Genomic DNA, 12,475 nt, shown 5'->3' on the forward strand with positions numbered 1-12,475 from the left:
CCGCGGTCCCTTTAAGCGCGCAACCCGCTGAGCCCCGCCCCCTCACCGCCTTCCTTTCCCTCCTCAGCCCTCGGCTCCTTTAAGCGCGCGCCCTGCGGATTTCCCCCCCCCTTACCCCCCTCCTTCTCCCCTCTTCCCCTTCGCCCCCTCCTCTCTCCTTTCTCGGCCGGCTCCAGGCCTCCGCCCCCACCTCGCAGCCGCACCCCCGCGCCCGTAGCAGGTCTGGCGGTCGGCGCGTGGCGGTGAGCGCGAGGGGCCGACGGGGAGCTCCCTCTCGCCCTTTCCCTGTCCTCGCGGGACCCCGGGGGCGGGGCTGGAATAGGGGGAGGAGGCAGGAGGGAGGGGGATTCAGGTGACGTGTGGGGGGGGCCACTCCGGGGCTGACGGCAGGCCAGGAGAGCAGACCAGGTGTGGGTTCAGTGGGCAGAGGAAGCAGGGCCCAGCCCCGTGGGGTAGGGGGTCTTGGTGGTGGTCCTGGAGGTGGGGGTCATCTCTTCTTTCCGTCGGATCTCCATTCTAGACCTCGGAGGGGACAGCCCAGCCTAGCTCCGAGGTTCCTAACCTGCCCTACCTCGGAAATGTCTCGGGCTTGGTATCCCCTGGGATCTAGAGCCTTCGAGGGGGAGATAACCGAGCCTGTTGACCTCTGGCCTCTGACCTTTGGCCAAGCAGCTGCTGCTGAGCACCCCACCAGCCGCCTGATACCTGCGGATAGGGAGACAGCTAAACAGCTGCCCTCTCCTTAGCCTGATCAGGGTTTCCTTCCCCAGGTGGGAGGACGGGTGGTAGGACCCGGGCCTTGGTGGGGGAACCTGCCAGAAATGAAGGCTGTGGGGAGAGATCAGAAACCCAGAAGGGGTGAGATAGCCAGCTTGCTGTGATGCAGAGAGGTTCCTCCTTTTCTCCCTACCATCCTAGGGCTGGAGTTGGGGTAAGGGGGGGTCCCACCTCCTAAGACTGTGCTGAGCAGAAAACTTGCTCCTGCCCATCAGAAGGCCTGCAGTCAACATGGCAATGCGGGAGCTGGTGGAGGCAGAGTGTGGTGGGGCTAACCCACTCATGAAGCTGGCAGGTCATTTTACCCAAGACAAAGCCTTGCAGCAGGAAGGGCTGCATCCTGCCCCCTGGCCCCCAGGAACCCCAGCACCCGAATCAGTAAGTATTTTCGAAGTGGGAAGCACAGGTTGGGTTGGATATGGGGGGAATTTATGCACCATAATAAGGAACTGTGCCCTCATACTTCTCTCACCTAGGTCTCCAAGCCTTTGGGAGTGGCTTCTGAAAATGAGGTAAACATACAAGTCTTCTTTCTGCCACCTCTTCTCTTGTCTCCTTGCCCCAGTGGAAAGAACGAGGGAGTTACAGGACCTGAGTTCAAATCCTGTCTTTGCTATTTACTACCTGCGTGACCTTGGGCTTCTGAGCCTCACTTTCCTCAACTGCAAAATGAGGGAGTTGGAGTAGGTGATCACTTAGGTCCTTTATGGCTCTAAATCTCTGCTCCTGTGATCCCTTTTTGCCTCTTTGCTGTGTTGCCTCTAAATCTTTCTCATTCTACTTTTCCTCCTTCTTCCCTGGCCTGATGTGCTTTGGCTCCCATTCTTATCCTTTTGCATGCTTCTGACACTGGAGTTTCTAGATTTCTTGGTTTCTGTGTCTGTAGTTTCTGTGTTCCTTTCTCTCACCTGTAGTCTTTGTATACTCTAGTTTGCAGGCCTGTCACCCATAGCTCTTGGTCCATTCTCATTTTGAGCTCAAGAGTTTTCCTATTACTTCTTAATGATGTTTCTCCTGACAGTTGGTGGCTGAATTCCTTCAGGACCAAAATGCCCCACTTGTGTCCAGGGCTCCCCAGACCTTCAAGATGGATGACCTGTTGGCAGAAATGCAAGAAATTGAACAGTCTAGCTTCCGCCAGGCTCCCCAGAGAGGTGGGTCCAGGGCCTTAAGGGAGGGGAAATGGCCAATTTTTGTGCCATTTTGGGCACAGGAAATCCCTTACTAAGGGGCTGGTTGCAGGCAGAGGACTTGAGATACAGAAGAAACAAAGGACATGGTATTATCAATTGAACTCAACTTGAGTTACTGGCTTTGTGTTTATTTCTTAATTTTTTTCACCTTTAATTTTTTATTTATCTCTTTCTCTTTAGCCCCAGGTGTGGCTGACCTAGCATTATCTGAGAACTGGGCCCAAGAGTTCCTGGCAGCCGGAGATGCAGTGGACATAGCTCAAGATTATAATGAGGCTGATTGGTCTCAGGAATTCATAGCTGAAGTTACAGGTGAGGCTTTAAATGAGGGAGTATGTAACCCCCTTCAGTGAAACAAGTTAGTTTCATTCCCCCCTCTTCCCCACTCCCCATATGATGCAGTTTCAGCAGCTCTATCCTTAGGTCCACTGGCTTAATTTTTATAGGAAGTTGGGCCTTTGACTTCCATCTAGGTCAGGTATTCTTAACCTGTGGACCATGAACTGTGTTTTTTAAAAAAAATAACTTTGATAACTATATTTTTTAAAATAATTTTAAAATAGAATTTATCATTACTTTTTATTTTTTTCAATTGACAAGCATTTAAAAATCAATATGTCCTATCACAACCCTGCCACTGGTTAAATTTTTTAAAAAGTTCTCAATACATAGCTTGTGTAGTGCAGCAAAACAAATTTCTCTATATGCCATATCAGAAAAGGCATCTCTTACTCTGCATTTTAACTTCATTGCCTCTGTCAGTTGCTGAATGGCTGATTTCATCAACATTCTTTTGAACTGATCTTTTATCATTGCATTGATTAGAGTCTTTCAGAGTTGTTTTTCCTCTATAATGTTATCATTTTATTATAAATTATTCTATTTCAGCTCACCCCACTCAGCATTAGTTAATGCTAATGGAGGTCTTCCCAGTTTCTTATGCAATTGTTGATTTCATCATTTCTTATAGCACAGTAATATTCCATTTATTCATATACTACAGTTTGTTTTGCCATTCCTCAGTAGATGTTACTCCCTTAGTTTTCAGTGTGTGGCTATCACAAGAACTATTCATTTTTTTTAAAGATTCTTTCATTTTGTTGGGGTTTAGGCCTACAAGTAGTGATATACCTTGGTCAAAGGGCATGCACAATTTGGTAACTTTCTAGGCATAGATCCAAATTGCTTTCCAGATTGGTCAGACTAATTCACACACAGCTCAACTAACAGGGGAAAAATATCAAAAGTATATTTTTTCCCATAGCCTCTCTAACATTTGTCATTTTAACCAGTCTGTTAGATAGAATCTCAAAGTTGCCTGAGTGATTTAGAGCACTTTTTCGTAGAATTGTTAAGTTTGGATTTCTTCTTTTGAAAATTGCCTGTTCATATCCTTTGACCATTTATTTATTGGGAAATGGTTCTTAGGCTTATAAATTTAAATCAGTTTAAATCTCGGATATGAGACCTTTATTAGAGAAATGAATTGCAAGGATATTCCCCCGCTCTTCCTAATTACTTCTAAAATTTTTACTATATTAGATATGCTTATGTAAAAAATTTTCAATTTTACTTGATCAAAGTTGTCCATTTTATTTTGTGTGATCCTCTTTAATACTCGTTTCAGTCATGAACTCTTACTCTATCCATAGATCTGAAAGGTAATTTCTTCCTTGCTCCTCTAATTTGTTTATGATGTAACTTTTTATATCTAGGTCATGTTTCTATATGGACCATATCTTGGTGTATGGTGTGCAGTGTTGGTCTAAACCTAATTTCTACCAAGCTTCTGTCCAGTTTTCCCAGCAGTTTTTGTCAAATAGTGAGTTCTTCTCCCAATAACTGGGGATCTTTTGGTTTATCAAACAGTGTGCTACTGTGTTTGTCTGCTTCTGTATGTTGTGTATCTAATCTGTTCTACTGATAGACACTTTATTTTTGACCAGCACAAAATCTTTTTAATAATTACTGCTTTACAGTAGTTTGAAATCTGATACAACTCCCCACAATCTTCCCACCTTTTTTCATTATTACTCTTGAGATGATTGTTCTTCCATATGAATTTCATTATTATTTTAATGAGATATTCTATAAAATATAAAATTCTTTAGATCTATACAGTATTCTTTTGAGAGTTTGATCAGTACAGTAAGTTAATTTAGGTTGTATTGTCATTTTTATTATGTGGCTTTGACCTACTCATGAGTAATTAATGTTTCTCCAATTATTTGGGTCTGTCTATATTTCTGCTGAGTATTTTATAGTTAGGATAACTATTTTTTAAAACTCTGTATTTTATGCCTTTAAAAACATTATCCGAAAAAGGGGTTCATAAGTTTCACCAGACTGCCAAAGGGGTACAAGGCACAAAAATGGTTAAGAAACTCTTATCTATGTGATGGCAGGGCAGTGAAACTGGTCTGGGACCAAGTAACTGGTTTGTATTGGTGTCTGAGAAGGTGATGGTCCATTGCTTTTTGGAGACCAGCCATAAACTAGGGTTGTAAAGAGCTAGAAGTTGGTCAAGGTTCTAGACCCTCATCAGTATAGTTTCCTCACATGGAAGTCAGGAATGTAGAGCCATCTCTAGAGAGGTTTATGAGGTTATACGTTTTCTTGGCTATGTTACCTAGTCACTTTGTATATGTTTTGGGCCCCTTAGAACTTGAGCTAGGAGGCTCCCTAGGATCAGGGCAGTGACAAGAAGGCTGTGGGCATTCTTATTTGTCTCCTGAAGTTTAAGAAGTATGGAAGAATCTCTGCCTCTTCTGTTCTTTCCCCTGGTGGTTGGTGGTTCGGGAAAAGAGCAGAGATTTCTTGAGTAGTGTAGTAGAACAGAAAGTTCCTATTCTGCTCTTGCCCTTTGGGAGAACTGAGGGATTTGTGGAAGTAGGTGCTGGGGTTCTGTTAGGTTATTTAAGTTACCACTACCCTCTAATTCTAGGTTGTGAGAGTGGGAGTAGGTCCTCTTCTGCCTGTTGTTTTTTTTTTCTGTCTTTCTTTGGTACAACATAGCATATCTGTGAGGTTGTCATTTTCTTTTGGAAGGATCAGAATTTGATTGGCAGCAAACCATCTGGAAAAAATAACCCCACAAAAATGCTACATGTACTGGCATGGGAAGCCTTTTCTGGGGCTTTCTGCCATTTTCTGTCAAATTTCTGGTGTTCCCTTCTTCTCATTTGGGGAAATAATGCCAGTCTTGAGACTCAGCTAAGCCAAATTACCTGAGAGCATTTGTAGAGGAAGCTGGAGGGAGGTCAGCAAATGGCAATATTGGTGGGCTGCCTCAATTCGGACTCTGCCACCACAGGACTAGATGCAGTATGACAGCCAGTGTTAGGCTAATATATATAAAAAGATCTGGGCTGGAGCTGACCCCTTTTTAAAAAAGTAATCAGCAATTGATTCAAGATATGTAAAAAGGGAAGATGCAAAAAAGAATGGAAAAGATGGTGGAACAAGGTGATTTTCCTCATTGATCCCAATAATATCCCATAAGACACTCTATCAGATGCTGTTCTGTGTTTTTAAGCTTTGTTTGATATTGACACTCAATAGATACAAACCATATGTTCACCAAAAGCCTTTGCCAGTGTCATGGAAGATGGCCTTTGATGGACTCTAAAAGAGAGATTTGATGGGGAGGTTTTCTGAATGTTTCTATTTGTGAATGACATTATGCTGGTTGCACTGAACGCCAAAACACATGGGGGCCTCTTCACTAAGATGCCAAGAGGATGAAGACTTTAAAACAAATAGAGAAAGACAGTACCATGTCACAGAAGCCAACCAAGGAGACTTTTAAGGATTATGTAAATATGATTTACCTGGACTATAACATACAGTTGGATGGACAACCTATTGAATTATTCTAACAATATTCATATCCTGGGCAAACACTGCAGAGGATAGTGAGTTGAACCCAGAATTGGATAGTGGATAGTGAGCTGAAACCAGAATTGGCACCAGGTGGAGATTAGGCTGGAATTGTGTTTGAATATGCATACCGCACTTTCAATGCTCCCAAACTACTCCATGCCTCAAAAAGCCCATCTTTTCACTAACACCAATATTTTCCTGGTGATGCTATATGGCTACGAATAGAAGAATACCTTGGTCACGAGAGAATCACAGTTACAGACAGCTGGTAGATGTAAGCCGCCTGCAGCACGTGAGAAGCGGTGCAAAAGACGTTTATGATGCAGAAAAGGAGGTAAGCCAGGTATATATTAAGAGTGAGCAAAAATAAATGGACGATATGTAGAATTGGGAAAAGAGGCAAAAGACACCTGTGTAATGTTAGGACGAGATTATAAGCATCTCGACATATTCTGCTATGTCATGGGATGAAGACTTCTGTTTATGGGGATAGCCAAACAAGGATTAGAGGCAATCCCCAAAAGAAAATAGATAGTTCTGGTAACATGAAATTTAAAAATCTTTTGTAAGAAAAAAAAATTAGCCCAATGAAGATAAGAAGGAAAGTTTTTGATCTTTGTATTAACTGCCTATGATGAGGATCTGGTTAAGGGTGTATAGGGGACTAATACAATTATATAATATAAATATAACAATATATGTACATAATATTATAGAAATATACTACTATATATATATATCAGAAGTCATTCCCCATGTATATGTGGTCAAAGGACATAAGCAAATAACTGTCAGAATCACTATAATTCCTTGTTTAGTCCCTTGACATAGCTGATTTGGTTCTCTTCTAACTTTTTTAGAGGTTAGTGTGGCATAGTAGCTAGAGAGCTGACCTCAGAACCAGAAAGACCTGGATTTACGTCCTGCCTTTGACACGTAACTTGGCTGTGTGATCCTGGGCAAGTCACTGACCCTCTTAGTGTGTTAGTCACCTCTCGAAGACTAAATTGTGGAGAAGGTGCTGACCTGCATTGGTAGAGGAGGTTTCCTCATTAGAAAATTATCTGAGCCACTTAAATCACAGATCTAGTTCCTGTCCTTGTGACCTTTAATATTCAGGTCACATATTTCTTTTGAGATTGTTATAGCATACAGTATTATGCATTGGGGCTTCCCTTTTTGCTACTACCTAGAGTGCTGCTTGGACATTTTGATATATATTGGAGCTTTCCTCCAAGTTCTACATTGATGCCTACTCATGTAGGAGCCCAAGGTTTCAAAAGGTTATGACAGCAGATTGTGATCTCTTGTTGGTTCTATCAAGCTGGAAAGACTTGAGTGTGATCCTGGTAATAGACTGTCCTTTTTTTGAGGATCCAGCCAGCTCCTGATGGAGAGTTACATCTGGACTGGACATCTAGTGATAAAATTTTTTTGGCTGTGGCAGCCCATAAGAAAAAAAACTGTTAAATGTCTCTTAGTTGTATGTGGTCTTTTTCTGTTCCTATAATGATTCAAGTAATAGGAAAAGTGTAATGGGGATTAAGAATCACAACAAACTCCAGTTTGACTGCTAATATTCTAAATGCAAATTCTTTGTCCAGAGAGCAAGGAGTTGGTGTTTTTTAAGAGCCAAATCATATCTGTTCTGATAGTCTTGCTATAAATGAAAGAAGAAGAAAGAAGGAATAGTTTTTGCAGAGTCAATGAAAGAATTCTACAAGAAGCATTTCATGGGACATTTGGTCCTCACATAGTCTAATACTAATGATGTTTGCCAAACGAACATCATGGTAATGATTTTGCTTTTGCACTGGTATCTTTTGCTGAGGATAAAGTACAGAAATTCTATAAAGAACTTGATAATATCCTCCAAATAAAATTATCCACTACCCCAGTACTTGATGATGTTAGTGCAAAAGTGGGAAAAAGGTGAGGATGGGGAGAAATATATGGAAACATTGGTTCAGGAGAAATGAGAGAGGCCAAAGATGTATTGCTTACATGGAAGCCTCGTACCACAATATTATCTACATTTTCTTTTTTAAAAATTAATAGGTGCTGGATATGGTGAACACTAAATAAAACCATGAAGAATGTAATAGTTGGTTTTTTTTTAACATACTGGAAGAGAAGTTGCTGTAGTTATCCCTGAGTCAGCTGTATGTTTACAATTAGGCCACTGATTCATCAGAGCTAAGATCGGAAAATGTAAAGAGAGAGAAAAAAGAAAGACCTAACAATAAAAAAAGGAGTGCAGTTAAAATGATTATACCTGAATTATTTAAACTTGTTGCTGAAAGTTAAAAATAGGAAATGGACAGTAGAACCTATATCAACACCAACTATAATAATTTCATCTAGAAGCTTGACTGGTATTATTTGCCACAAGGAGACCAAAAGAACCCAGTAAGTCCCACAGTCAGCAAACATCTGACTTGCTGGTTTTCCTAGCAGTCTAAAACAAAGAGTGGATAGAATTTAAACTTATCTGTAAAATTTTACAAAGAAATATGATGGATGATTATTAACATTATTGTCTCATAAAACAAAAGCAGTGGAGGGCAAAACCAGTTTAATGAAAGTTTGGCATGAGATCCGACTAAGTGAAATCATCTTAAGAGAATCCAAGAATGAAAATGGAAGGAGGACTACAAATGGGAAGGGGGCAGGGAGTAAACTATTTGCAAAAGTCATTTTAACAAATTTTTTCTCAATCAAGGAACCAACCATCACACTGGAAACCCTAATATCACAGTTCACAATGTGGATTATGTAGCAATTACATTAAAAAGAACAACACTGAAAAACCAGCTAGATTAGACCAAGTCTATATAGGGGAGATCTGTCCTGATGGAGATAAAATTATGAGGACATTGAGGGAAAGATACCAAAGATGAAGGAAAAAAATCTCAAAACTCTTTTAATACTGAAAAAAAGATGATTAAGCAGACATTAATTACTACCAAACCTTATGTCTAATTTTCCTTCTATTCAAAATTTATGAGTTTAATTTATACAAATTAGAGGCATCGGTGAGGGTTTTAATAGGGAATAAGTAGACTTTTGCAAACTGTTCAACAATGAATCTTTGCCATTTCACAATCAATTGAAAGATGTAGAGAATATACCTCTATTCTTGGTATTGATTTCAAAAAAAGCATTTGATTCAGTAGAACACAGTACAGCCGTATACCTTTTACAGTGAGGTATCTCAGAATCATTTAGGATCCTTGGAAGATTTAACAGCAGAAACAATCTTGTTCTATGACTGGTAAACATCAAGGAGGCAAAAATATATGTTTGCCAAAGACTTTTTTTTGCCGTTCTTGTTGTTTTGGGGTTTGTTTTTGTTTTTGAGACATCTTTCCTAGGTTAAAAGCTGTGCAGCCACTCACAGGCAGGATCCCAATGATGACTTGTAGGGGAATTCTGATTTGCCCTTCTTTTCTAATCAGGGCTTTGTCACCTCTCCTTAGGCAGCCTGGTGGCCTTCTGCTTTCAGGAGCATACCAAATGAGTTCCAGACGTAGTGAAGTCACTCAGTGAAGCTCAGAACCCCAAAGGGATTGCCCTCATGTGTCAGCCTTTGCCAAAGGCTTTGACCATTGTGGTGGAGGAAATCCCAACACCGATTTCCCTGTGATGATGAGATCCTCCAGATGCTCTCATTTGCAGATGAATGTGCTGGTTGCATTAAGACTGAGTATATTGCAGGGCCTTCTCTACAAAGAGATCTGAAATCACTCAAAGGAGCTCAGCCTGCCCATATATATAGGAAAGAAAAAAAATAGATTAAAGCTAAGTTGACCAAATTTCAGCAAAGATCCAAATAGATACCCAATTGAACTTGTCCATAGTATGGCTGTCTGGGCCAGATACACAGTGAGCTGCTTCTAGAGTTGAAAAATAGCAATGTTTAGGAAATTGAAGAGCCCTTTTACTCTTCTGATTTTCCATACAAAGGCCCATCTTTTCAGTTCTAACACTTTAAAGGTGTTGCTGTTTGGCAACAAGACATGGAATACCCCCAGTGCCTTCTAAAAGCTAAGGATGAATATCACAGTGATGGGTAAACTATTCCTGGGCCAGATCCAGGCTGTAGTTTGCCCATCACTGCCTTAAGTAACTCCCTAATCACTACATCTGGATGTGGGGGCAGAGTGATTAGGGAATTGCTTAAGGCAGTGATGGGCAAACTACAGCTTGGGGAATAGTTTGCCCATCACTGACTTAGAGAGCCGTGGAGAAACTCATGGTTTTAGCCAGCTATACTATATAACCAATGAGAAATGTTGATGAACATGGATAAATAGTATCAAGAAATTGAATGCTAGGAAGAGAAGATGGGATTTTCACATGACAAGAGCAAGGAATGACAGGTGGCTAGCTACTTGTGTCTTTGCAGTGTCAGGAGGAAATGTGGAAAGCCTCTAATTCATTTAGTTGGACCCTCTTGTGATGAATTTTTTGTTGAACCTGGACAAAAGAAGCACAGAATAGGCAAGTATAGGTTGGGTTGTGATCTCTACTCAAGTCTCAACTTGATGAGAGCACAGATCCATTTGAGTATATTGGAGCTTGCTTGGTCTCTGAATTTCTTGGGGGTATGTACTCAGTAGTAGAATTACTGGGTCAGAGGGTCATTGTGTTTAAATACATTTCTTGCATAACTCCAAATTGAAATCCAAAATTATTGAAGTCTTTTCCAGGTCCACCGTCAGTGTACCTATTTTCCTGTAACCCTTTCACCAATGATTTCTCATATTTTTTCATCTTTGCCAATTTGCATGGTGGGAGGTAAAGTTTCAGACCCATTTTAATTTTTATTTCTTAGACTGCTAGAGATTTGTAGCATATTTATTTCTTCTCCAGCTACTCTTGGAAGGCATGAGAATGGATGTGGGGGAGTGAAGCTGTTTGGTTTCTCCTTTCCCTGAATAGTCCCACTCTAGAGGAACCAGTACTTTTGTACCATCTTATAGAATATTTAGTAAATTTTGGAAGAAATGTATTAAAAAGTAGGAGGAAGCTGGTTCTTAGGTACTTCTTCATGCTTTCTCTTCCTCACTCTGGTGCCTTCTCATCTTATTTGCTTTTACAGAAAGGAGGTTTTATTATAAAGAACCCCATCAATAGACTAGGGCCAGCCCAGGGAGAGCTAAAGAAAGCTTCCCTTTAATAAAAAAAAATGCTTGAACACTTTGTGCATTATCAATGTGACTTTGTTACAAGTGGACAGTGTATCAAAGGCATAAACTTTCACAGGCAGAGAGAATATCACCCTTTTTTTAAAAAAAAGTGTATCTAATAGATCCCTTGCTGACCCTAATTGGTCACCAGCCTACCCCACAGTGTTTGCCTGGAGAAAGGTGACTTTTTCAAAGCTAATATAATAATGGGGTCTGTTTCCTATAGGCTTCTTTTAAGATAAGTTACTTTGTGGCCTTCCCTAACTAGCTCTTTTGAATGTGTTCTCTGTAATTGAATTTCTCAAAAGTGGCATGTGCTGTGGTTTTGTGATAACTTCTTGATACTAAATAATAAGCTCCTGAGGTTGAGGGTGGAATGTTGAATAGGGAATGACTAGGAAGCAAGAATGGAAGGATTGGGGGTTATTTTATTCATCACTGAGAATGGGGCAAGTGGCTAGATGATCAGAAATCAATATTGTAAGCACTTAATGTAATTCCATCATCAGGGGCACTGAGGGTGGGAATGGAAATACAACTGAATAGAATGGGATCTGACCTTAAGAAACTGTTTTGGATTATAAGATCATATAGCTAAGAAGGGACCTTAGAAGTCATCTAAAGTTGCCCTATTTTTTTTTTTTTTTTTTTTTTTTTGCTGCCTAATTTTCATTAGGAATAAGGTAAAAAAAAAATGTTTCGTGGGAGAGCAAGGGAGGAATCCTAGTATTAATATTTTCCCCAGATGATTTCTTATAATATGGTCTCTAGTTTCTTTTTTTTTTTTTTTTTTTTAATCCTGGCTTTTAGATATTCCAATGGTTCTTAGATTATCTCTCCTGGATCTATTTTCCAGGTCAGTTGTTTTTTCAGTGAGATATTTCAGATTATCTTCTATTTTTTCATTCTTTTGATTTCATCTTATTGTTTTCTGATGTCTTATGGACTCAGCATTAAGATTAAAAGGGAGTTCCTGAAACTAGGGGACTGTGTCTTAGGCAAAAAATGTGGGGAGCATTGGTTTTTATATGTTAGATATTACTTGATGGTCATAGATTCAAAGGGATAATGGAAGTGCCATGGGAAGTTCTGTTTGTAATTTCTATATAGCTATGAGGGATTCATGTACTACTTCTATAAGAAGAGTGATTGGCCATATTTTCTAGTATACAAGGGCCACTACTTTTACCCCTATGGTGTGTGTGTGAGCCTTTGAGAATTCCTTTCTTCATAGAAAGAATTCCTTTCTATATGATTTGGAGATGCAAACTCAAGTTTGCATCTCCAAATCATATAGAAAAGAATTAATTCAAATTAAAGTGAAAACTAGATAACAAATATTTGTCATGTTCTATAGTTCACAATGTTATATTTGATCAAATAATAATAATTTGCTTCATATTTTTTTCTTAATCAGTAGGCAGGAGAAAA

The 12,475-nt window shown here is 40.1% G+C and overlaps 1 protein-coding gene across 7 annotated transcripts in view; it reads left to right on the forward strand.

The window, feature by feature from the left end:
- Positions 1-926: 926 nt before the first annotated feature.
- Positions 927-12,475, forward strand: part of PEX5 (peroxisomal biogenesis factor 5) — a 34,307-nt gene continuing 22,758 nt past the window's right edge. For 5 of the 7 annotated variants that reach the window (XM_044679442.1, XM_044679443.1, XM_044679444.1 and 2 more), the window contains exons 1-4: positions 927-1,155; positions 1,254-1,289; positions 1,799-1,931; positions 2,151-2,282. In XM_044679442.1, the coding sequence (XP_044535377.1) occupies positions 1,009-1,155; positions 1,254-1,289; positions 1,799-1,931; positions 2,151-2,282 (448 nt within the window). In that variant the 5' untranslated portion in view covers positions 927-1,008. Of the gene's footprint in view, positions 1,189-1,253; positions 1,290-1,798; positions 1,932-2,150; positions 2,283-12,475 lie in introns of all 7 variants that reach the window. The other 2 variants (XM_044679441.1, XM_044679445.1) reach the window with 1 other exon arrangement.

The sequence above is a fragment of the Gracilinanus agilis genome, chromosome 5, assembly GCF_016433145.1.
Source record: "Gracilinanus agilis isolate LMUSP501 chromosome 5, AgileGrace, whole genome shotgun sequence".
Taxonomy (NCBI): Eukaryota; Metazoa; Chordata; class Mammalia; order Didelphimorphia; family Didelphidae; genus Gracilinanus; species Gracilinanus agilis.